This window comes from Sphaeramia orbicularis, chromosome 24, assembly GCF_902148855.1.
Source record: "Sphaeramia orbicularis chromosome 24, fSphaOr1.1, whole genome shotgun sequence".
In the NCBI taxonomy this organism is placed as follows: domain Eukaryota; kingdom Metazoa; phylum Chordata; class Actinopteri; order Kurtiformes; family Apogonidae; genus Sphaeramia; species Sphaeramia orbicularis.
This window is the reverse complement of record NC_043979.1, coordinates 9,877,964-9,902,160: the sequence shown is the minus strand read 5'-3', so window position 1 is coordinate 9,902,160 and position 24,197 is coordinate 9,877,964. Positions and strand designations below refer to the sequence as shown.

Below are 24,197 nucleotides of genomic sequence, written 5' to 3'. Positions count from 1 at the left end.
CAACAGACAGAATAACAATTAATTATGTTAACAATGAATTGCTTTTGGACAGAAAAAAGAATATAATAACTATCTAAACATTTTAAGCCATAGACTCCACAGCACTTTATGACAAAGGTTATAAATCATAAACATATGACTACCTTTCATTCACTAATTCTTCTCAGATTGACCTTTTCTGCCAATAAGCCAAATGACAGTGTAGATTTCCTGCTTTATTATGAACAAGATAACATTTTTACAACAGTTACCATGACGGCACAGAATATTCACAGTCCAGATCAAAATATTAAGCCAAACGCATTAAGATTATGAACACCACTGTCCATTTGTGAAATTAGTTTGTGCTCTGCAGTACTCTAAGATGATTAAGACATGGAGCTAGAACATTTAATCCATCTGTCCATCCAACACTTTGAACAAGTCATCTTGACAAATGCTGGACAGGTTACAATTGGTGTTAATATTCTTTGTCCCTAGAGGATGTTTCCTGTAGCTGTGGTAACAAAGATAGCGACATTTCCCCTTGCATTACTCGTACTAATTTCTGGAGTGTTTGTTGGAACCTTTTGAAATGCATCCTGTTTTTGATGTGTATGGAATAAAACCCCTTTAGCAGCTGCCTGTTCAATGTGGCAATGTGGCACCATAAGGCTAACACAACCTTATTGTCTGTTTGCGTCTATCATGGCTTATTGTTCTTACAGTTACTAAGTCAGTCACTTCCCTTTTACTTAATTATTCATTAGATAGGCCACTCTAAGTTATGATTTTTGAAGATACATAAAGTATAGTTTTATGATTTTTTTACTGCATTAATTTAGTCATAGCAAATTTGAAAGTTGACAGTTGTAAAAAAAAAATAATAATAATAATTAATTAATTAATAAAATAAGGCTACAGAGCCCCAGCTTTTATGGTGAGTGCATTTTTATCAGCTGTTGAACTGCTGAAGTTTCTTACAAAAACATGTTCAGAAACCTCACTTCCACCTGGCATCCATCTGTACATTACCCATACCTGTGAGTCTTTTTTTGGGAGGAAAATATCAGCATACGGTCATTCGAGCAGTTTCCTACAGAGGGATAAGGTAGAGGCCTCTTTAATCTGCAATGCATTTAAGTCATCGTATGAACTGAAGGATAATTAAAGGTGGGGTCCAAGATGTTTTCCTGGAGCATTTTTTACTATATTGCTTAAAATTCCCATCACACCCCGATTACAACTAATTAATTAAATGCTCTAACACAAAAATAAAAAAAATTTAGTCACCTGTGGAACTGACAGGACTGAAAAAAACACCATCCAATCATTTTGAGCACCCACTCGAAATGACTGAACAGTGATATGTCTATCAAACTCAACTGCCATTTGTCCCTCCCCTCTCTGCACATACCCCGCTTCGAGCATGAATGGGGCATTCTCAGAGGCTTGAAGCGCTTGTACAGGAAGCGAAGCCAGAGCCAGAACTTGGCTATATTAATTATATTAGGAAAGTTCACTGGCAAACTGTTTTGTCACTAACATAAATCACTTGGAAATGTAATGTTAGCCAGATGGGTATGAACTGGGGCTGTTCTGTAAGAGTGGGGGCCAAAGTCGGTGTTGGAGCCGGGGCCGGAGTCTCAGGCTGGGTTGGAGCCGGAGCTGGGTCCGTATTCGGGCTCGGAGTCTGAGGCGGGGCTGTACGGGGCTGGAGCCTAGGCCGGGACCGTAGCCGGAGCTGGGGTCAGGACCGTAGCCGGAGCCTCAGCCGGGGTTAGAGCCGGAGCCGTGGCCGTGGCCGGGCTGGGGTCAGGGTCGGGGCTGGAGCTAGGGCCGAGCCGTAGCGTCGGAGCCGGAGCTGGAGCCGGAGCCGGAGCCGGAGCCGGAGCCGGAGCCAGGGCCGTACGGGGACAGAGCCAGAGCCTCAGCTGGCAAATTGTTGCTGTGCAGTGCTCATGAACCCTCAGGAACAAGCATTGCATGCGCCGGTACTCTGGAGGCGTGGCTTCGGAGGCATGTCTGAAGAAAGGGGTTTGGACTTTTGAATTAAGTATTTTCAAAACATAGCTTGCTTGAACCGTTTTTCTAAGATCTCGCACCCCACCTTTAACTGACTAGCTGCTGTTATTATGCTAAACAACCCCAAAGGGAAAAGCAAACCTTAGTCTAAATGGAAAACTGAACATTTCTTTGCTGTTTTTCTGTGACTGTGTAATACATAAATTCTTTTAAGCAAACATGTGAGTCTCCATGCGTGGATGTGTCTACAGCACATGCCCTGGTGGTTTTGAAGTGTCTTTTCATTCTAAGAAAAGATGTGGCCCCTTCTGTGTCATGGAATCCAGCCTTGAGAGATCTGATCCTTATCATTCCATGCTGGGAAGATTGAAAGGCCACATGCTCAGGCTTTCCAGGGGCTGACTTGGAGAAATGCTCAGAATCACTGTTGTGAGCTCATTAACTCTCATTACATCTGAGAGTAAAATGACTTTCACACATTCTTTGTTTCTTCTTTTAAGTGCTGCAGCATGTCATGTTAGCTCTAGAACTGTTCTTCTCATGCAGGAGTTGAAGTAATTAGACAGATTTGAACAGTTAGGACCACTAGCATGTCAGTCATTGCTACAAGAATCCCTAGTGATTTTCTGTCCCCTTGCATGCCACTCCCTGTCATAAGAGCTATTATGTATAATATTGCTCTAATCTAGTATCATGGCCACAAAGACACTGATACTGACAGAGAATATCCTGACAGTTCTATCGATGTTGGAGAAATGCTAACTTCTCATTCACACACTATAATGTTGACACGCTGTGTGTCATGTTAAAAACAGTTCTATTTGGTTTTATTTTGTGTTGTTTTTATTGTAGTTTTGTGTTTATATAATCCAACGTGTCCCAGGTCCTCTCCCAGTTGGATATGCCACTAATCTCATACCTCACCAGGGAGGCGTCCAGGAGGCATCCAAACCAGATTCTACTAAACTGTTTACACAGCTCAGGAAAATTAATATTTCACTAATATTCAAACACAACAAAAGGGATGAATGTAAGATTTGATGATAACACTCCTATGTTGTCCATTTAATCAGTGCAAATGTCGATTATTAAACTTTTTACCAGTAGTCAGTTGGTGGCTCATCCATTAAGTCTGGGTGGTCAGGCCAACGGATCAATTGATTCTCAGCAGAATTATGATCCATGATTTAAATCACAGTTTTGTCCCCTCAGTTTTCCGCTAGATTGCTCTGGACTCTGGAGCCTTAGAGGGTGTGTGACTGTGATCAAATTTTTTTTTTTGCAATTATTTGGAATGACATTAATACAAAATTGATAAAATCGAGATGACGTACACATTTTCCCCGCAGTGCTACATTTTCCCGGCAGTGTTTCCATTAACTACCTGGACTGTGACAGATATTAGTCCTGTTGGAGTTTCATTATGGTTCCAAAATATTTTCACACTAATGTAAATCCAACACCTCACTGTAATTCACAATCACTACACATCAGAGATCAGACATTGGACCCGCAACTGACAGATGAAAGTATTCATCATTGCTTCAGCAAGAAGCAAAACAATGTGTCACAAGTTAATGTGGAAAAAATACACTTTAGTGAAGACACTGAAGTATCTCTATAAATGTGAAATAAACTTAGTAGCCTAGTGACCTGTGCTGGTGTGATTAACACTATGAATCAATAAGGCACTGTTTAATACCCTGATAAACTGACCATTTAAAATGAATATTAGCTGAGTAGAAACATTTTGGCAACACTGAATCAATGCAATCCCTCAGAACGGTAGATCATTAAACAAATTAAGACTGATCAAACTAAGATGGTGAGATTAAGCCAGCCGTGCCATCCACATGCTGATGTTCACACAATATTCACATCACAAGGTATGAGAACAGACTTAATGTCTGCAAGACATATCCTGTGAGCTGACATAAAACTCTTTTGATCCCAGGTCTACTGTGCAAAAACCTACAGAGGAAAGATATGGTCTAAGAAGACTTTGTTCACTCCGAGGGCACACATGGTCTTTGTTACTTCTAGATATATCTAAACAAAGTGAGATATACGTAGGATCTGTTGAATGCTAAAGCCAGAAAGATTTAGGTTAAAGACAATCAAATGCTGCTGATATTTTGTAACACAGAACTACAGTAAATTGCAACTTTAAGAGAACTTCTGTGATCCACATCTTATGATGTTAAGATAAAGATATCAAAACCACAACCTGCAGGCCAGATGGAGTGAAAGGACTGGGCTACATAATGCTCATAAAATACAGTAGTATAAGCCCCACAACACATGGTTGAAGTAGAGAGTTGAAGAGAAACAGGTGTACATTGCTGTTTTCAAATGGCTGTGAGGTGTTTTTCATGGTGGAAACTAGAGTATCATTTGATATTCTCATCAGTCCATGCTATCAGTTGTATTGCCAGCCATGTTTCTGCACTTAGAAGAATATAAAGGAAGAAGCAATTAGTGGCTGTTCAGTGTGTTAAATTGTCCAGTATTGCCACTTTTATCATTACTTGTGTCAGTCAACTCAGCATGGTTTGGTTTGGTCCTAATGTGCAGCATTTTCCCAGCATGAATAGTAGGCTACTCACGAATAGTGGCTAGTTGTCATAGCAACACAGCGTAAATTATTGAGATGTTGTGTTCAGTCTCACTGCAGCGACAAGTGATACAACAACAGAGGACAATGAAATCTAAAACTCTAAAGTTATAAAATCAAAAATGAAATAAAAATATCAATATTTTTCCAGGTATGAATATAGTTTGTGCTTCAAATCTGTCACTGATTTATCAACATAGCGTCAAGGTTTCCCATTAGCTTGACTCAGTATTCTACATCACATCATAATTACATCCACATGTACTGACACAGCGATGATTCTGGAATGACCATAACAAATTTAGCATCACTTTACCTGATTGAAACCTTAGAAAACATGGTATAAATAAATTGGTGTCTGATTGTATTATACCTGCTCACATGTGAAAAAGCAGTAAAGATTTGAGGTGTGTTACGTAGATACCGGCAGTGGAAAAATCGCTTAGCGTTAGCTCATAGCATAATTGCTTAAGTCTTATTTTTGGCCGATTGCGATATCTGCATAACATTACTTTCCACACACTGCTGCTTCTTTTTGCTTCATTGGCTATGTCATTAAAAAATATGATTTAGGCAATTATGCTATTTGGCTAATGATATTTGTTTGGGCCTTTGTTTCTTTTAGGTTAATAATTATAATGGATTAGATTTATATAGCGCTTTTCTATGACTGCATACCCAAAGTGTGTAACAGTGAATCCATTATTCATTCACTCACACATTCACACTCTGGAGGTGGTAAACTACATATGTAGCTGCAGCTGCTCTGGGGCAGACTGACGGAAGCATGGCTGCCAATCCACACCTGCGGCCCCTCCAACCACCACCGAACATTCATACACATTCATACACCAGTATGAGAAGCAGCACTGGAGGGTGAAGTGTCTTGCCTAAGGACACAACAGCACGTGACTGGGACTGAGCGGGATTCAAACTGCCAACCCTCCGGTTATTGGACGACCCACTCTACCATCTGAGCCATGGCCACCCCGTCAGGTTCATCAACTGTTTTTAGAGATCAATGCTTACAATTATCGTGATTATGTAAAATCATCAAAGTCAGTTTAAAAAAACAGGGGATGTGAAAATTGTGTAATAATCATCATCATGGGTACATGTTTTGAGGCAAAACAGCTCTTCAAAGTAACAGATGGAGGAGACCATTAGCAAATTATATATAAACGTGCACCCAACTAATCAAAGGAAATCATGGAAATGCTACAAGGAGCAGTAAATGGCAGTAAAACAGTTGCAGTAATCTGCCCCAAAAGATGCAGAGGCGATTTAATGACAAACTTGCAAGAAACTCTTCCTCTGTGGTGTCACTACTCATAAAAGTTTTGTGAAAGGTAAGTCAACAATGCTAATCCTGAGCAACTTCCAGTAGAAAGTATTTACAGAACACCAGCATTATCTATGTTATGTGGAAGGAGTCCTTGAAGTGAGCATTTGTAGCTTATTAAGATGCATTGTGATGGTCCTCATGAGACGCCATCTGCTGCTACCATGATCACAGCTCTAGTGGAGCTTGAAAAAAAGGAGACAGCATGCCAAAACTATACTGGTTTACATTGGCTCCTACATACTTTCGGGTGAGTGAAATTCTTTAGTAATATAATAATCAGCCCACATACTCATCACACTCATTATTTTTGATATAGAAAACAATTTAAATGCACAAAATAATATGACCAGATAAAATCTATCCTTGAAAGTGACAAGGAAATTGCAACGATGCATGTTAAGATTCTCATTTAACATACTACCTGTTGTGATCAATACATCCTCACTGTAAAAATAAAACCTCACTGGAAAAGGCGAATGCATGCATAAGTGGAATGAAAAACCAGCCACTGACAGTTGACCTTTCATGGTGATGATGTAGTGTTTAAAACCCCTGGCATTTCTGTACCAAGGAGGTGGCAGCAACCAGGACTATGAAGTGCGGTCTGTTGTCTCACTATATCTTTGCATAGGTAAAAAATATACTTGCTTTAACCTCAATTCAGTGACATTTGTGTTTTTGCTTCAACTTGTACCCAGAGTGCTACAAAACTTCCATGACATTGTTGGAGGTCCCACTGAGATTTGGGAACTTTCTGTGAAATTGAGAACCTTTCGCTCCACAGCTGTTTTCTGGGGATGTCCCAGGATGCCTAAATATCTCACAGGAGGCCTCAACAATTCATGACTGTGGGGGCGGCAGTGGAGTTAACTCGTCTGAGGGAACGTTCCCTCAGACGATGACGCAGTGAGTGAAAGACAAAACTGATTGTTAAAAGGGTATAGGGTAATTAATTGTGTCCAGAGTGCTAGAAAACTTGTGATTTCTGTAGCTGTTCACACATGTCGGAAAAAAAACAAAACAAAACAAACTACTGTATGACTCATAAAAACAGACTTCCGGTCGTTATTTTTACAGATGTTGTAATTGGGAAATTAATGTTAACGTCAACATGGCAGAATAAGCCAAACCCAAACTGTAATAAATGCACATCTCTAGCAGGCTGAGTTGAGGATCATTGTAAAAGCCTGATGTTATTATGCTGTTCAAGGCATTCTGCCATATCAACAGTAACTACTACTATTGGTTGTTTCAGTTATCTGTACCGGTTCATGAGTCAGTATACTGTAAACCTCTGCAAGTTATAAGAGAAAGGTGGTGATCATATCAAGTTACTGTGGTCAAGTAAGACCTGTCAGTAATGGAAAGTCTTGCTACAATACCCACTGTTATCAGTTTAACCTGTTAAACTATGGGCCATTTGTTTGTTTACAGAATCATTTCAATGTAACACAAAACAATGGAATTGCCAATCCCAGATTTTTCATTCATATAAAGCTACACCAGTCCAGCTGAACTGAGAAGAACTACCAAGAAAAAAAACATTCATATAAAGCCAAGTTATGATCAGAAAACAGCAAAGATAAGAAAAGAAAACGTTTATAATCATCACTTCATAATGCAACCATTGTTTTTGCTCCTCTTTGCCTTGTTCAGTGAGTTTTAGCAGCAGAGAATGCATGCATGCAGAATCCAACAGTGCAAGTATTAACTTGCACTGTTGGATCTGTTTAATGTTAGCTTAGAAGTGCCAAGTTTGTCGCACTGGTCATTTGTTTTATGACATCATTCACGATATTCATGTCTCAGACTGTTAGGTTGTTTTAGTATTTTCCCATTTTGTGCTGGTTGTTTGAGTTGTGTTCTGTTTTCTGAAAATTGCTTTTATTGAACTTTTAGCCAATGTTCTGATTACATGGATGCATAATGTGTATATTGCTAAAAGCTACACAGACGCAGATGCAACAGGGTTAATGAGTTGTGTTGGCAAGTCAAATACATGCAAAAACAAAATAGTTTTAGATTACTTTGCAACCTACACATAATATTTTCCTGTTTTGCTTATGGTAACAGCTACAAAAGTTAAAACTAATGAGTCAAGTTAATTTACTAAAGTTGTGTATGCTTACATGAAGTGTGTGTTTGACTATGTGCAGACAGATGTTCTTTGTGCTAGTTTAGTCCATCTCCAAAGTTAACCCAATTTCTAAGTTAATACTTGTTAGTGTAACACACAGCCATCACTGCAGAGGAGCAGACAAGGAGTGAGCAGAAGGGTTGTTGCACCAAAACTCACTTCTTCCTATAAATCTGTGTGCAGGCTATTGCTTACATGAAGTTTGTGTTGGAGTCTGTATTATGTTAAACATTAGTAGACATTAACCTGTTTTGTTTCTAGATTGGGTAATCACATCTCTGCAGATCTTTCCTGGACACCAAACACCAAAGCCCTAGTGAAGGAGGCTCATCAGTGGCTGCACTTCCTGCGTGTCCTTAGGAAGAACAGACTACATGTAGATCAGAAGCTGTTGTTGGCCTTCTATCACTCCTCTGTAGCGAGCATCTTGACCTCCTGCCTGGGGGTGTGGTATGCCGGCTCCACAGCTGAGGACAGGAAGGCTGTACAGAGGTTCATAAACACAGCCCAAAAAATCATCGGCTGCCTTCTACCATCCCTGGTTCAGTTATCTCTTTCCCACTGCCTCAGCAAAGTTAAGGTGATCACAGATTCCTCCCACCCTACCAATCACCTGTTTGACCTGCTGCCCTCGGGGCGGTGTTTTATGTCAATCAATTCCCACACCACCAGACTTATGAATAGCTTCTTCCCCTGGACGTGCAGACTGTAAACACACACCATACCTCACTGTAATGTACAATAACCAGTTACAGAACATGTGTCTCATGTCTGGCATATGTTTGTTTACACTGTTGCATTTGCACATTTTAATACTACTCTTACATTCAAGCAGTTGAAGTCCAATGAACAGCTTGAAATGGTACAAAGGTAAGCGGTGAACTGCCAGAGGTAAAAAAAAAAAAAAAAAAAGAAAAAAAAAGAAAAAAAGACGGTAAGGTTAAACAAAACTAAAAATAATGTACATTTCAGAATTATACAAAAAGGCAAACAAGAAATGGGTTAACAACTTAAAGCAGTTCTGCAGCAATGGAGGTTGATCAAGCCTCGAAAGTTGGTGCTACCAATTCCTACAGGTGTCCCAATGTTTCTTAATTACTCCCAACCCCCTCTGTCTGCATGAAAGTAGTGTTGGAACACACTTTGGTTACCATACCGTTGTGAGCATTATTTGAACAGTATTGTACTGCAGAAAGTAGTGTGTTACTACAAAAATGGCGAGGAAAAGGTAATTAACGATAGAAGAGAGACAGACCATCATAAAACTTAAAAATGTAGGTCTTTCCTACAGAGAAATTGCCAAGAAAGTCAAGGTGTCAGTAAGTCCAGTTTCCTTCTTCATCAAAAGGCACTCAGAAACTGGAGGAAATGCTGACAGGAAGAGGTCTGGCAGACCCAAAGCCACAGCAGAGTCAGAAGACAAGTTTCTGAGAGTCAACAACTTGCGTGATAGGCGACTCTCAGGATAACAGCTTCAAGCACAGCTCAACAGTGGTCATAGTAAGCAAGTCTCAGTTTCAACTGTGAAGAGAAGACTTTGAGTTGCACGTTTGGTCAGTCCATAACACCTTCTTCCAGTCTTCAGTACTCCACTGGTGGCAAGCCTCTTTTTCTTATTCTGAAGTCTCAGCAATGGCTTTCTTGCTGCAACTCGACCCATCAATAATTAAATATATATATATATATATATATATATATAATATATATATATATATATATATATATATATATATATATATATATATATATATATATTTAATCTTATTTATTTAAATCTGATCAAAATTTTGCACTGTTGGATCTTTAGAAGGTTCAAAGTAGAGTTTCAAAATGCAAAAAGAAGAAATGGGAGTGAGACAAAAAAAATAAGTAAACAATTTATTGAAAACAACAATTAAACTGAAATAGGCTGTTCATCAGCCAATCAAAAGTTTAAGACCACAGCCTTTAAAAGCCAAAATCTGTGCAGAAATGTGGATGTGGATCTGAGCATAAAACAGACACCACCATGACTTCAAACGCTTTGATTTTATCTGCCAGAAGTTCATCAGGTAGTTTGCCGAGTTGTAGCAGTAGCGTGAAAAAAAAATTTAATCTGCAGTTCCAGACAATAGATGGAAAGAATAATGAAGTGGTGGTCAATTGATAGACTGCCTCTTCTTCAACTATGGAAAAATAATTTCCACCCCAAGTGTTGTTATACACATTGACGGAAAATAAATGAACTGATAAAAATTCAACTGAAACTCACTGTGGTGTGTCAGTTTTAGGATTTGGGTACTTGTTTAGCAAAGAAAATGAGTGTAATCTGATGAATGTTAAATAAAATGGGTTCTTTGTCGAAAAAAGAAAATAATAAACAACTGAAGATTGTTAGTTTACCAAAAATACTACTGTTAAAATAAAATTAAAAATACTTATGTTTTCCATGACCTTGGACTGCACTTATTTTCGAAAGCTGATCCTGCCAACCTAACATGCTTTTACTTCTTTTTGTTTTCATGTTTTCTTTTTCTTTCAAAATGTGATGAGGTACAATGGTAATGATGTTTTCAGTCAGCAGTGAACACAAGCTAGGAATGAACACCATAGTGTAAATATATAACTTGATGAAGATGCAAAAAACAGAATACAACAAAAAACAAACTGTACCTGATATACCAAAGTCGAAGACGGCTAAATTAACAGTCATGAGTTCAGGGGGCTTTAGCTTGGTCTTGCGTTTGATGCTCATATAAATGACATAGCCGTTCCCTGTTGCAGACATGATTCCTGCGAAAGAAACGGAGAGAAAGTTGATGAAACATTTACACTTGAGACACCAGTCACCATTTTTATACATAAATTTAAATGCATTGTGGATGTATTAATTCAAATTAACATAAGAAAGTGTGACTTCATATTTATTCTCTTGATTGGCAATTATAGTTTTACTTGGCTGTGGAATATTGTATTTATACTTTGCATAAATGAATATAATGTTTGGTTGACTGACATGAGCGGCCAACTGAAGTGCAGTATTCACATACAGTATGTTGTGAATGAAGCAGTTATTGGATTTATCAAGTGGGAGAATAGACGAAAATACTGGCAAGACAATAATTACACTATAATTTTTTGCTTCTGGGACTTTTTTTAAATTGGCATTTGAGTTTTGTGTTTCTTTAAACCCATTAAACATTTAAAAAGGCTTTTGTGTAATGTGTAGACATCCTCCATAATCAGCATGCATATAAAATACCTGTTTATATATAACTTCAAAAACAAACATTGCACAGTAAGTTGACACCTTTCAATCTGTCAGCAACTTCAAAACAGGTGGGACAACATAATGCAACACTGTTACATAACACAAGTGTTTTGTACCAGTGTGGAATTACATATCATTTCTGACTGTGAAGTACAAATGTGTTTTTTTTCCCACTCAGCTGTTTGTATGCCATGAACTCAATATTAGCTTGACTGTTTCCTCCATTACCCTGTACACTTTCAGTTAACCTAAAAAGCCAACTGAAATTTAAGCACTGTTTTCTGTTTAACTTGCAGTCGATTTTTCTGTTTTGTTTTTCTTTTCTTTCTCTGCAACAGTAGTTCTATTGATCCATTTAATGACCAGGGGTAGTATTACTGTTACTCTGTTGTTTTCCATGAGTAGGAAATGTTTTCAAAGTGCACACTGCACCAAATAGAGGTACAGCCAGACCCTGATGAACACTATGAGTGGACTACTAGATCCCAATAACTACCATTTATATAGGTTTCTGGATCCATATACATAACTGTATTCACTATAAGCTGTTTTCACTGCACATCATATTTAAGCAGTATAACTAGGCTTTAGCTAAAAACAGTAGTTACTTCCAAATCTTTAGTAGGAAGAGTAGCTAGCCTCTAAAGTGTAAGACAAGCATGAAATCTAAACCTATACTGTATTCATTATCACTAGAACCTCAAACTAACATAATACTGTGAGAAATGTAAGCTACAGATCCCAAGGCCCACACACATTGTGTGTGCAGCTATCCAGGTGTGTGAAATGTGCTGCTTCCACTTTGAGTTTTTCTTGTCCGACATATTATTGCATTCCATAAAAGTGGTACAATCATGTATTATTCAACTACTGTGGATTCTGGGATAAAGCCGTGTCTTTGATTTATCCATCCTGGAGTGGGTTATTTGGTGGTTTGATCTCCTCCAGGCCTTATTAGTGCAACACACTTGTGATCTAAGCAGGAGAAGTACCTGGCTCATGCAGAACGCCGCTGCCATCCTGCCAGTACATTCAAAGAGACGGGGTCATATAACCTCCAATTACAGATGGGTATCTACATGCCAGTGCACAGAACATCAACAATAATTGTTCATACTTTTCTGCTGGTTTAAAGCTTCAGTTTATTTTTCCTATCACTGATATTTTAAGTCATCCACCTTGAATCTTAGATGCTAGAAGGGCTTGTTTTTTACATGTCCAAAGTAAATTAAAGTTCAGATGATGGCTTTAATATAAGGTGTTATATTGAAAAAAACATCCTATGCCCCAGTTAATCGTGGAAAGCCGACTAGATATTAATACACACTGGTAATAGTTGAATAAATTGAGTTTAGTGTCATACTATAACCATAGACAGGCTGCCATGTCACTTCAAGGATGTAATTAGGAGCCAGAGCCTATGTAACAGAGATATAAGGATGTTTCATTGGTGCCTCTGTTGGATTAACAAGAACACAAATGTCCACCTAGACTGAACTGGTTTTCTAAAGTTCACACAAATGTGTAATAGGATATAATACTTAAATGTTTAGTTTATTAGTTTATTATGTCGTCAACAATCCCAATTAATTAACTGTATCAATAACAGTAAAAAGGGCGGCTTTAGCCAACAGTGCTAGTACCCTGCTGTAGTCCCTGGCCTGATGACAATAGGCACCCTAAAAAAAAACCTCAATATATTACAGCACATTAATTAAAAAGAGAGAGTTAAGGCAGCTAAGAGACAAGATAAATCAATAAAGATAAGAGAGAACAGTAAAACATCAGTACAATCATACAGAGACAGAACATATAATCAAACATACAATACATCAGTACATAATCACATTCAGGGATGCAGACGGACAGGGATGCAGACAGACATCACGTATGGACAGACAGCATCCATGATCATGATGCAAATAACACACAGTCATATGTTAGTGTGTGATGTGTTGTTTTGCTCCAAAAGCACATAGGTCATAATGTTCTGTAAAAACACCAAGACATTAAAGTGTATCTAATACCACAGGATGCTTGCTCCAAAAATTACTTACTGTAGTGATGGTTAAGATGTTGTACCAACAAGCAGAGATGGGCAGTATTTCTGATACCCGGATTTAAAATACGTATTTGAAAGACAACATATTATTTTGTAATTTGTATTTGATTGGAGTGGTGAAAATGGCTTCATATTTTGTATCAAAATACTTGTTTTATGTGTGTTTGTGTTTTTAAAATACTGGAAAGTACTTTCTGTGAGACATCCACATGATGAACTTGACTGGTTCACATTCAATTGCAGGACAGTAATTACAGTTGTTTGAGCTCCAGAGATAAATAGCATGTATCATTGTTTGCTTTTTCATAAAAGAAGCGTTTTCCACATGCACAGCCATTACATGTTTCATAGAGCAGCATCTCGTCCAGAATTACCACAACCGTGAACATTTTCCAGCATTAACAGATGTAAGAGCAATGTTTCTGTCACTTCGGGGTGTAGATCGAGCCAGTTTCAGCTGATTAGTTTACTTTCTTTAAGAGCTAGAATGATAAATGAAATTAAATGAATGAAAAGAATTGACTGTTGTTGAATAAAGAGGGGTACTTCAGATTCCTTGTACAATTGGGTTCTATAAAGCTGTACATCCATGTGTGTGACGACTGCAACAAAAGAAATGGGTGCTTTTATGAAACTGGTCCCTAAAAACAGGACATGGGGGCTAAAAATTCAAACCAGATGTAAACTTATGTTATGAAGCAAGTTTGGAAGCACTTTGGGTCTATTTTAAAAATAAATACTTACTGAGATAAAAGAGAAACTATTTTTTAAATAAAAACACATTTTTACATAATTTTACATTATTTTTAGTTTAAAAAAAATCTGCATGTAACACAATCAAAAGGACACGAAAATGACGCGCTACTACTTTTTGGAATATCTCTTTATTCTCTCATCGGTACATTTTGAGATTTGAACTAATAATGCAAAGCAGAGTGTTTCACAAAAATGACCACTGTTGCAAAATCATTCATGACTTATATGCATTTAAATGGGCAAGTTCTGCGTGTAATGCGAGTGGACGCGAAGGTTTTTTTCATGAAAAACCTACATGTCTAGATTAGAAAAACCACTGGAATTGACAAATTTAACACAGTGTCTTTATTTATAGCACTACATGAGACCATTTACAGCCATGTTTTCACGATCAAATGCACTGACACCTAGGTAGCTTTTCATGTCCCAGTTTTGGCCATATTTTTGGCCCAAATATTTTATTAAAAATTCATGAATTTTGGAACGGCTCAGAGCAAGAGTATAATTTTTTTTGCATTTATCTGAGGTCATCTTTAGGTACACCATGGGGGGGAAATATGTCTAAATTTACCTTTTATCATTAGGACTAAAAAGCTGTCAAAGTACCAGATACCAAAATGTACCCAGTTTCACAGAAGCACCCAAATGCAAAAAACTTTAATATAATGTAAAAAGAAATGTTTGGTAAAGGTGAAAAGGTTATTGTACAAATAAAAGGGGAATCCTAAGACATACTGTGGAAAGTGAGTAATGCTGTGTGTATAGACCATTCAGAACAATGCAGTGTTTCCCCACTGAATATGAATAAAACAAAGAAATACCTTTTGAGACAGAACATAGCAATCAAACAATGCTAAACATCAAGGGCTGGGGAAAGAGTTTTTGAATTGAATTGAAGAAATATTGAATGAAAACACAGAAGGCTCTGAAAAAAATTTACAATATATAACCCAGACATGCCTAGTATTTCCTGTCATGGTGCACTCTTGCATTGCCACTGACCCCTCCCTCAGACTCGAAATGATTATCACCCCCTGGCACCGCACCTGGAACAGATCTCCATGAGTGCCCATGCATTGGTGTATGCTGATGTCACATGAATTGTAAGTAAATCTAATTTGAAACACTCATGAAGAGAAATTACATCTTATTGAACTCGGGTGCAAGGAATAAGTTCAGCAGGTTCCTTTAGAGGTCCAGAGTCAAACCTATACATCACTAATAATATCTTCCTCACCTCTCAAGATAGTAATTCCATTGGTAACTCGTTTCATTTATATAATTGGTAAAACCATAAAAAGCTGGTATAATCTCCTCCTCTGAGTGATTAGTTATGTATGATGGGCATACAGTGTGTTTGTGTACTGTACAGTGAATACCAATATTCTGAGTGTGCAAATTACATCAATGAAGATTAAATTCATCTAAGACTAACTAATTCTGATTCTAATCAGTCATTAACAGGATTAGGTTTAAAATGAGGAAATCTGGATTTAACATTCAGCAGCGTTCTGTTGCACAATTAGAAACTAAACTTTCAGTGCAGTACAGTTTATTGATATATAAATAAGTGTAGTCTGAAGTTAATCTTTCTTACTTAAGCTCATAAATAAATGAAAATGGTCAGGAGCCAGGCCGACAGAAAATTTAAAAAATCAGGGAGGAAATTGTTAAGTGTCAGCTGCTTTGTATTCTGTATTTTATAAAGCGTCTATAAATTTGGCTTAAAAAAAAAGTAAACAAGTATATGTGACAATAAAGATGAATGTCTCCAAAATTCTAAAAAATAATATGCTACAGTCTAACTCAGAGTGATAGCACAAAAATGATGGAGTACAGAGGAGACTCATACACAGCACAGCCAAGAAGTCACACACTCTCATAATCATTTGAACCACCTTGAATTTCATGTATGGGACACATTCCCCATGACATTGTTTCAATAAGCTCATGTATTAACTTTTGTCCCAGATTTTGCATTGACAATGGAGAATGCAAAGTTTGTCACATTGGTCTGTTTTATGAAATTATTCATGACATGCACTGGTCTCTGACTGTTGGCTTGTTTTATTTGCCCATTTAAGTGCTTGTTGTTTCAGTTCTGTTCTGTTTGAAAATTTGTTCCACTGTGTTTATCGCTGATGTTGTTCTGGTTCTTCTGGTTGTGGGTGTAAAGCATTTGTATATTGCTCCAAGGGTTGCATAGCATTACCATGGCAACTCAAGGGCTTAAGAGGTTAATCTTTTGTTGAGATCATGTATTGATTATTTATTTATTTATTAGGAACAGTGCATATTAATGAACATCAACAACAATTGCAGCTATAAATATGCCGGATTGTAGCAGCATTGCTAATTTTCGTCTGCAATGGAGGTCAGACTGCTGTGTAAAGTCTTCTTCATCACATCCCAAAGGTTCTCATGGGATGAACTTTAGGTCTGGACTCTGTGGTGCCAATCCATGAGTGGAAATGACATTTCATGCTCCTGAACCACTCTTTCACAATCAGAGCCTGATGAATCCTGGCATTGTCCAATCTTTTTGCCCTTTAACTAACTGATGGTTGTTTAAGAAATGAGAAGATGCTCACTGCATCAGGTTAGAATGAAAGAACTTGTTGCAGCTGAAATACAGTATATTAATCTTTGCAGTGATTATCCAATGGACTACTATTTGCTTAAACGCTGGTAGAGACTTTGGCCAGGAAGTGTATAACAACATACTGTTGTGCTCATTACATCCCTGATCTACTCTTTCACATTCTGATCCTGATGAATCCTGGTGTTGTCTGCTTGGAATATGTCTGGGTCATCAGCAAAGAAAAAAGCTGACCTAATCGTTCTGTATATTCAGGTTCAGTTGACCTTGTTTTATGTGCACACAACATTACTGAACCTAGACCTGACCAACTGAACCAACCCCAGATCATAACAATGCCCCCACAGGCTTGTACTGCAAGCACTAGGCATGATGGGTAATCACTTCATCTACCTCTGGAACAGGGTCCATCTGGACTCATCAGACCACATCACCTTTTTCCATTGAAACACTGTCCAATCCTTTTACTCACTAGTAAAATAAAGCCTTTTTACAGTTACCCTCGCTGATTAGTGGTTTTCTTTAGGCTACACAGCTCTTCAATCCAAATCCTTTGAGTTCAGTTCACATTATGTATGTGGACTCACTTTCACTATTAAAAAGAAGCTGTGAGTTGTTATGTTAAGCTTTATAATTTGATCATTCAAGAATTATTTAGGTTAGTTTAATTAGTAGGTTTACTATTATGTACATCCTACCACATTTAAATTTCCAGAGGCTTTTTCAAAAGAAAAATTACACACTTCAATTTGTGCAAAAAAAAAAAAAGCACTGAGCAGACCTGGTGGTCCATCTGACCTAAGGATTTTCCGCCATGACAAAAACTGTAATTACTCATTCATCAGAGTTGCCATTCCCCAGACACACTACAGAAAATCTAGCAAACAGTGCAGGCCAAACAAGTCACCAACCACCCTCTGGAAACATCCAGTGGCATGAAATCAACAAGCAACAGTTGGGGCATTAGCTCTGAAGCTGCCATGTTTGACAGTCAGCCCAGTATTCCTGTTTAGCTCCAGAACAGTTTTCTGGGTAGAATCCGTTTTGTAATTTTGCCCAACTGAAGATCAATCATACTGATCCCTAGAAGAAATTAATTTGCCATGATTTAGCTGGATTTCACTACCACCTTTTCATGGAGCCAAAACCTTAGGGCAGGGGTAGGCAACTCAAGTCCTCGAGGGCTGATATCTTGCATGTTTTAGATATTTCCCTCTTTCAGCACACCTGGTTCAATTAATGATCAGTTCATCATCAACTTCTGCAGGAGCCTGATAATGATGTAATGGATTCCAATGTCCAATATCTAAAACATACAGGATGGATCGAGGACCAGAGTTGCCTACTCCTGCCCTATGGTGTGCTTAAATGGTAAATGGACTGAACTTATATAGTGCATTTTCTACAAAAATAAAAAAAAAAATGCCCAAGGTGCTTTACAATTCCTCACATTCACACACCAGCAGGCAGCTGGCTAAATTGCTCCCGGTAGGGTTCAGTGTCTTGCCCAAGGACACTTTGGCATGTGGACAGTTGGAGCCAGGATTCAAACCGCTGAACCTTTGGTCACTGGACGACCCACTCTACCAACTGAGCCACAGCCGCCCCACAGCCACTTAGGGGGAAGGTTAGGATAATAGCAGAGAGAGTGTAAATGGTAGATGGCAAAAATGCATGAATTACAGTGTCTAAATCACAACATAAATTATATCAGTTGACATGTGGCTCAAATTTAACCCTAACCCTAAAATGGTAAAGGATAGAGAGATGATAAGCGCTTCAAAATGAATCCTTGTTCATGCAAACCAGCCTCTTTCTTCCTTCCAACACACATTCTTTATTAAACCTGAATGACTGTTTTCGTGACTGCCACACATGCCCTTTTTCTCACACCTCCACATAAATTATTGCAGATGTTTTCATTTAATTTCTTAAGAAAACTCACTATCGCTACTACAACAGAACCACTATATTTTTTTCCCTACACAGATTTTAAATCAATAACTTTTCAGCCCTGTACAAACAACCAGTGACCTTTTAGTCATGAACCTGCTTCCTTGTCAGCTGCTTCTCCTTCTGCCATTGGAGTCTACAAAAACATCTTTCTCACAGCTGAATGAGTCTAATTCATTCCACTGTAGTCTACTTGTGGTGAAAAATAAATTCCTAAATAACACAATGAGCCACTTTATGCCCTTTCAGTTCCTTCAACTCATATGATGCACTGCACTGAAACAGAAACATAGGACCAATGGCCCTGTAGCTCACTGGCATGTTGTATCAAGAATCAGTACGAAGTTGAATTTGTGAGGTTTCAGGTTCTGCCGCTATGTTAGAGTCCTATGGTCTTGATGCAGGACATCAATCTCCGAGTTGACGTGGGTGGTACGTTCACTGGAGGATAACTCAACAAATTAAATGAAAGTCCTTATATGACTTCCTATCAGTGCTCAATAGTAACTATATTGACACCTCTTACCATTTCCATTTTACAAGCCATCAAAATATGATAATTATAACTAAAAGTAAAGTTGTAGAAATTCAAAAATTCATCAAAAATCAAAATTTATCAAAAATGCGCACAAACTTTGTCCTAAGGAAGCTACTTATAAAATTTGAAATGAAGATCGGTCAAAGAAGATGTTTGAAGAAATTGCAAACAAAGACGACGATGACAAAGACGACGATGACAAAGACGACGAGGACAAAGACGACGATGACAAAGATGACGATGACAGACAACGATGTCAAAGACAATGATGACAAAGAGGACGATGACAAGACGACGATGACAAAGATGATGACGGACACACAACAGCTTATGGCCTACCTAAAAAGAAAATAAAGTCTCTTGGCCAAGGCTGGGTGGCTTAGAGCATTCTCATACATGGCAAAGTGGGTGCTCATGGATGAAATGTGAAATTTCTCAAAATACATTTTTCTTTTAAAGGACATCATACTGTTTCCCTCACTTCTTCCCTAGCTGCTGGATATTTTGTGATCAGATATATTTTGAGGGCACTGCTTGTCATTCAAAAGGGGATTATAACAGAATCAGCGGAGCCTTCTAATGCATCACTCACCTGCTCCTTCTGGATAATCCACTGTAGACAATGTATTTGTGCGTCACATCAGCTTAACATTAAGAGAATTGATTTCATTGGTAGTCAGGTCAGTTTTTGGTTCTGCCAGTCTTGTTTAGTGTAGCAGTTTAACCAGTTTGATTTATTCAGCAACCTGATGGCAATAAATTCAACTAATTTTGCATCAATACTAAGCAACATGGCAACATGATAAACCTAATATGAGTAAGTTGTCATACACAGCCTGGCAAAAGAAAGTCCATTTAAGTATGATTCATTGGATAATTGTACTTTGATTGTACATTGTTGATTGACTGTGTTTAACTAAGCAAATAGTTGAGATTGTTCCATTGGATAATCACTGCAATGATTAATATGTTTCAGTTGCAGCAAGTTCTATAACCTAAACTGATGCTGTGAGTTACTTCTCATTTCTTAAAAAAACATCAGTTTTTTTAGAGAGCATATAGATTGGACAAAGTCAGGATTCATTGGGTTCATCTGGCTTGTGAAAGAGCATGAAACATAATTTTCACACATGGATTTGCCACCAGAGTACAGACCCGAATCCCATTGAGAATCTTAGGGATGTGATAGAGAAGACTTTACAGAGTGGTCTGACCTCCATTAGCAATACATGATCTCAACAAAAGATTAACCTCTTAAGTCCTTGTGTTGCCATGGTAATGCTATGCAGCCCTTGTAGCAATATACAAATGCTCTACATCCATGTAACCAGAAGAACATCAGCTACAGTATAAGCTCAATGAAACCAATTTTCACACAGCTGAACACAAGTCAAAACAACAAGTCCTTAAATGGGCAAATATCTAAGCAAGCTAACAGTCTGAGACCCGCGTATGTCATGGATAATTTCATAAAACAGACAATGCAACAAACTTTGCACTGCTAGGCACAAACTAAGCAGATCGAACATAAGGTCTGTTTTTATACTGCTAAAACTCACTAAATGAGTCAAAGAAGAGTGACAATAAAGGTTGCATAATGAAGTGATGACAATAAATATTGTCTTAGTGTTGCTGTTTTTGTGGCTTATATGAAGCTTCTGCTATTAGCTAATCCATTGTTATGTGTTATACTATCTTAAATCCCTGTGGATAAATCCACTCCTCTTGCTGTGGGAACATTTCCCTATGGGAACTTGAATACACCAAGATGTTACACCATCCATGGGCTGAGCCTTGATCAGAAGGACATAGACAGACACACATTTCCCATATCTGCTCATTGGATGGGGATTTGGCACTGGGCTTTTCCCTCTTTGCTTGCCGCTGCTAAGGGAATTCTGATTAGTTTCTTTTTCTCCAGTTAGTAATATGTGTCTTGTCTGATCTGAGGTCATAGTCAGACGGAGAGTGTCGGGGAGTGTCTGACGCCCCCGCTGTGGCCTCTTCAGGCTGAGTGGGACAAAACAACTTCAACTCTATACAACTGAGTAACTGTGATATCAAATTAACACCAGGGGACAGCACTGAATGACCGCCTGTGACAACACTGATCACACCCATTGTCTCCTGACATGCAAGGCTGCTTCCTGTCCCTCTCCCTGGCAACTGCTTAGCAACGTGAATTAAATTAGTCCCTCCTGACTTTAAAAAAGGGAATTTTAAATAAAAAAGATTTTTAAGGTCAAGATGGAACTATTCCTTAACTATAGTACCAAATTGGCCATTTAAAAATGTCTCAATTCCTCAGAACTGTGCAGATACACACAGAGAAAAAGACAGATATTATGAGACCTTCCAGTATTATGGTAAAGATTGAAATGATTCCAAAAAGATTCCATAAAGATTTAAGGATGAACACTCAACTAAGGGAAAGCCATGGAACAAAAATAGCATGACATTATGTGAGCTCGTACTATTGCTTTGCTTTGTTAACTATGTGAAATGGAGGCACTGGATCTGTATCAATATCTTTATCCTCATGCAGGTAAAGTGAAACTGTATAGCACTGTCATATTGTACGGTAAAAATGTGAGTGACGTTACAAAAGTTAGTCCTTCTCTTTACTGACTGGATGTACTGCATATATGGATGGTAGGTGCTGGTCTCTGTGTTTTGGCTCACTGTAAATTAACCTGTATGCTTACAACACCTTTGTGTAGTGTGTGTGCTCAAATTCATGTCATTACATAAAACAGTGTGAATGTGGTCGAAGTCTTGCATGTTTACTCTAAAAATTGGTATTCTTCCTGGCCGGTCGTAGCATCCAATATCCAGTAATTGTATGTGATAAATAGATAATGTTTTAATACCATGTAACTGCCCAAGTGATGATGTGTAAAAACTTTGACTTGCTACAATGGTGAATTTCAGCATCCCTTAAGATGTACCAAGCTTAATGTTGTGTCTGTAATCTTGACTCAAAGTGGTACGTCATTCTGTTCTTTAGCTGTCAGGAATAAAGTCATTGAAAAAAATTTGTTTTTGTCAGTTCATGAAAAATTCTCAATAGTAAAAAAATAAAGTAAAACTATTGGGAGAAAAAGGTAATCAAAATGACTGTTGCTGCTGCTTGTATTGAACTTTTTTGTTTTAATATTGGCTCTGAATCAATGAAGGTTAAAGCCACATAAAACAAATTATTTCAAGAATTGTGTCAAGAAAAATAAATATATTATGAGAACATAGCCATAACATAACATGAATGCAGTGCTAATATTATAAGATTAAGTAATATTCTCAACATTTGACTTTATCTTTATTTTAAAATATCAGTTTTTCCTGCTAATTGTTGTGCCAAGAACTTATGAAAAAAATCATTCAGTCCCTCTTTAAAACAAAGACATCTGCCTCTTTGCCTGCTGAACACTCCACTATGTTGAAGATGTTCTCTGGTTGTGGATACAATGGGGATCATAATAAATGCTTTTGAAAAGCAGTGAAAGGCACATACAATGGTATGTTAAGACTTTTGGGTGACATGACAAAACTATTAAGACTGAATAAATGGGTTTAAATAACTTCACAGCTGAAAATGGTACCTGTTTGGTTTCTTTAAATTTATTTATATGTTTACATATTTTTGTCTAATTTTATTAATAACAGTAATGTTTATATTATGTTTAAATAAGTCTGACAAATTATATTTATGAGCAGGCGGGGTTGCCTGAGGTTATATATGGCGGCCATGACCCCTCTAAATCAATCTGTTCATTGATCTGTTCATGATCAACAGAAGCACACAGCCCATTGGTTTATGACCTGTGGTAAAATCCTGTGATAAAATCATGTGGTAAAATAAATAAAAAACAAGAAAAGGATAAACACGAGTCATAACATTGTGTGCTGCCTGTCCAGCCTTTCGGAGGGCTAAAATTTTGAAAAGTCCAAACAATGGCCATAAGATGGTGAAAAGCAGAGTGAAGATGTGAGGAACTGCAGTAAGCAGGGGATTGAGCATTAAGTACACAATGGTATTAATAACATTTGATTTATTAAATTAGCTTTCTGCCAAGATAAACCGGCCCTGCCCCCAACTCACCCACTCACTCTAATCCCACATAAATTCAGTGGTATCTTCATCTCGATTGCCCACCGCCAAGAAGCCACCGCAGAGATTCAACACACTTAATTCTATAATGCAGCCACTGAATGGTTGCTTAATGTTTAGTATCTGTGTAGTGTTCTCATCACTGCTGTTCCCAGTGGCTGGTATTGCTAAATAGGGGTGATAAAAAACCAGTTGTGACAACCAGGACAAAAGAGAAGATGAACAAAAAATGCAAGAAGGGAGGGTGTAAGCTTACAATTGCAAATGCACAATGCCTTTACAACCCACTGCTGCGATGAGGATGTCAATAGTCATCCACTCAGCCCACTGGAAGATGAAAGAGTTCCTGTGAAAATGTGTTTGAGTAGGAACTGTGTGGACACATACCAGTGCATAGAAATGGCGAGTTAATGACGCCTCCTCAGGATTAGCTATTCCTTACAGGCACCTCATGTGAGAGTCAATGTATGTATGCACTAGGATGTAGATGAGAAACTCCTCTAAATGAGAATATGTAAAGAAAACTACATTTTAAGTTTAACTCTTTAAAGCCTGACGTGTCAACACTGACACACCCTATGCATTTGCAGATTTCAATGGTTGTATGATACAACTTGTATCTCTTTCATTGTTTGTGCAATTTAAAAAATTCCAACTGTTTCTGAAACCTGAGACGTTGTGCTTTATAGGCTTTATTGGGTCATTATGATTAAATTCACTCATGCCTATACTAGAAGCTAGACAATAAGCCTTTTTAGCAGTATTATAACATGCAGTAAATTGTAAAGGTTTGCTTGATTTTGAAAGATCTGGGGGACAAAAAGTGCTATG

General features: G+C 37.9%; 1 protein-coding gene across 1 annotated transcript in view; it reads right to left on the bottom strand.

Moving 5' to 3' along the window:
• The window catches only part of opn5 (opsin 5), an 87,407-nt gene that overhangs the window by 10,477 nt on the left and 52,733 nt on the right, over positions 1-24,197 (bottom strand). Inside the window, exon 3 of the mRNA XM_030128734.1 lies at positions 10,753-10,872. Within this exon, the coding sequence (XP_029984594.1) occupies positions 10,753-10,872 (120 nt within the window). The remainder of the gene's footprint in view (positions 1-10,752; positions 10,873-24,197) is intronic.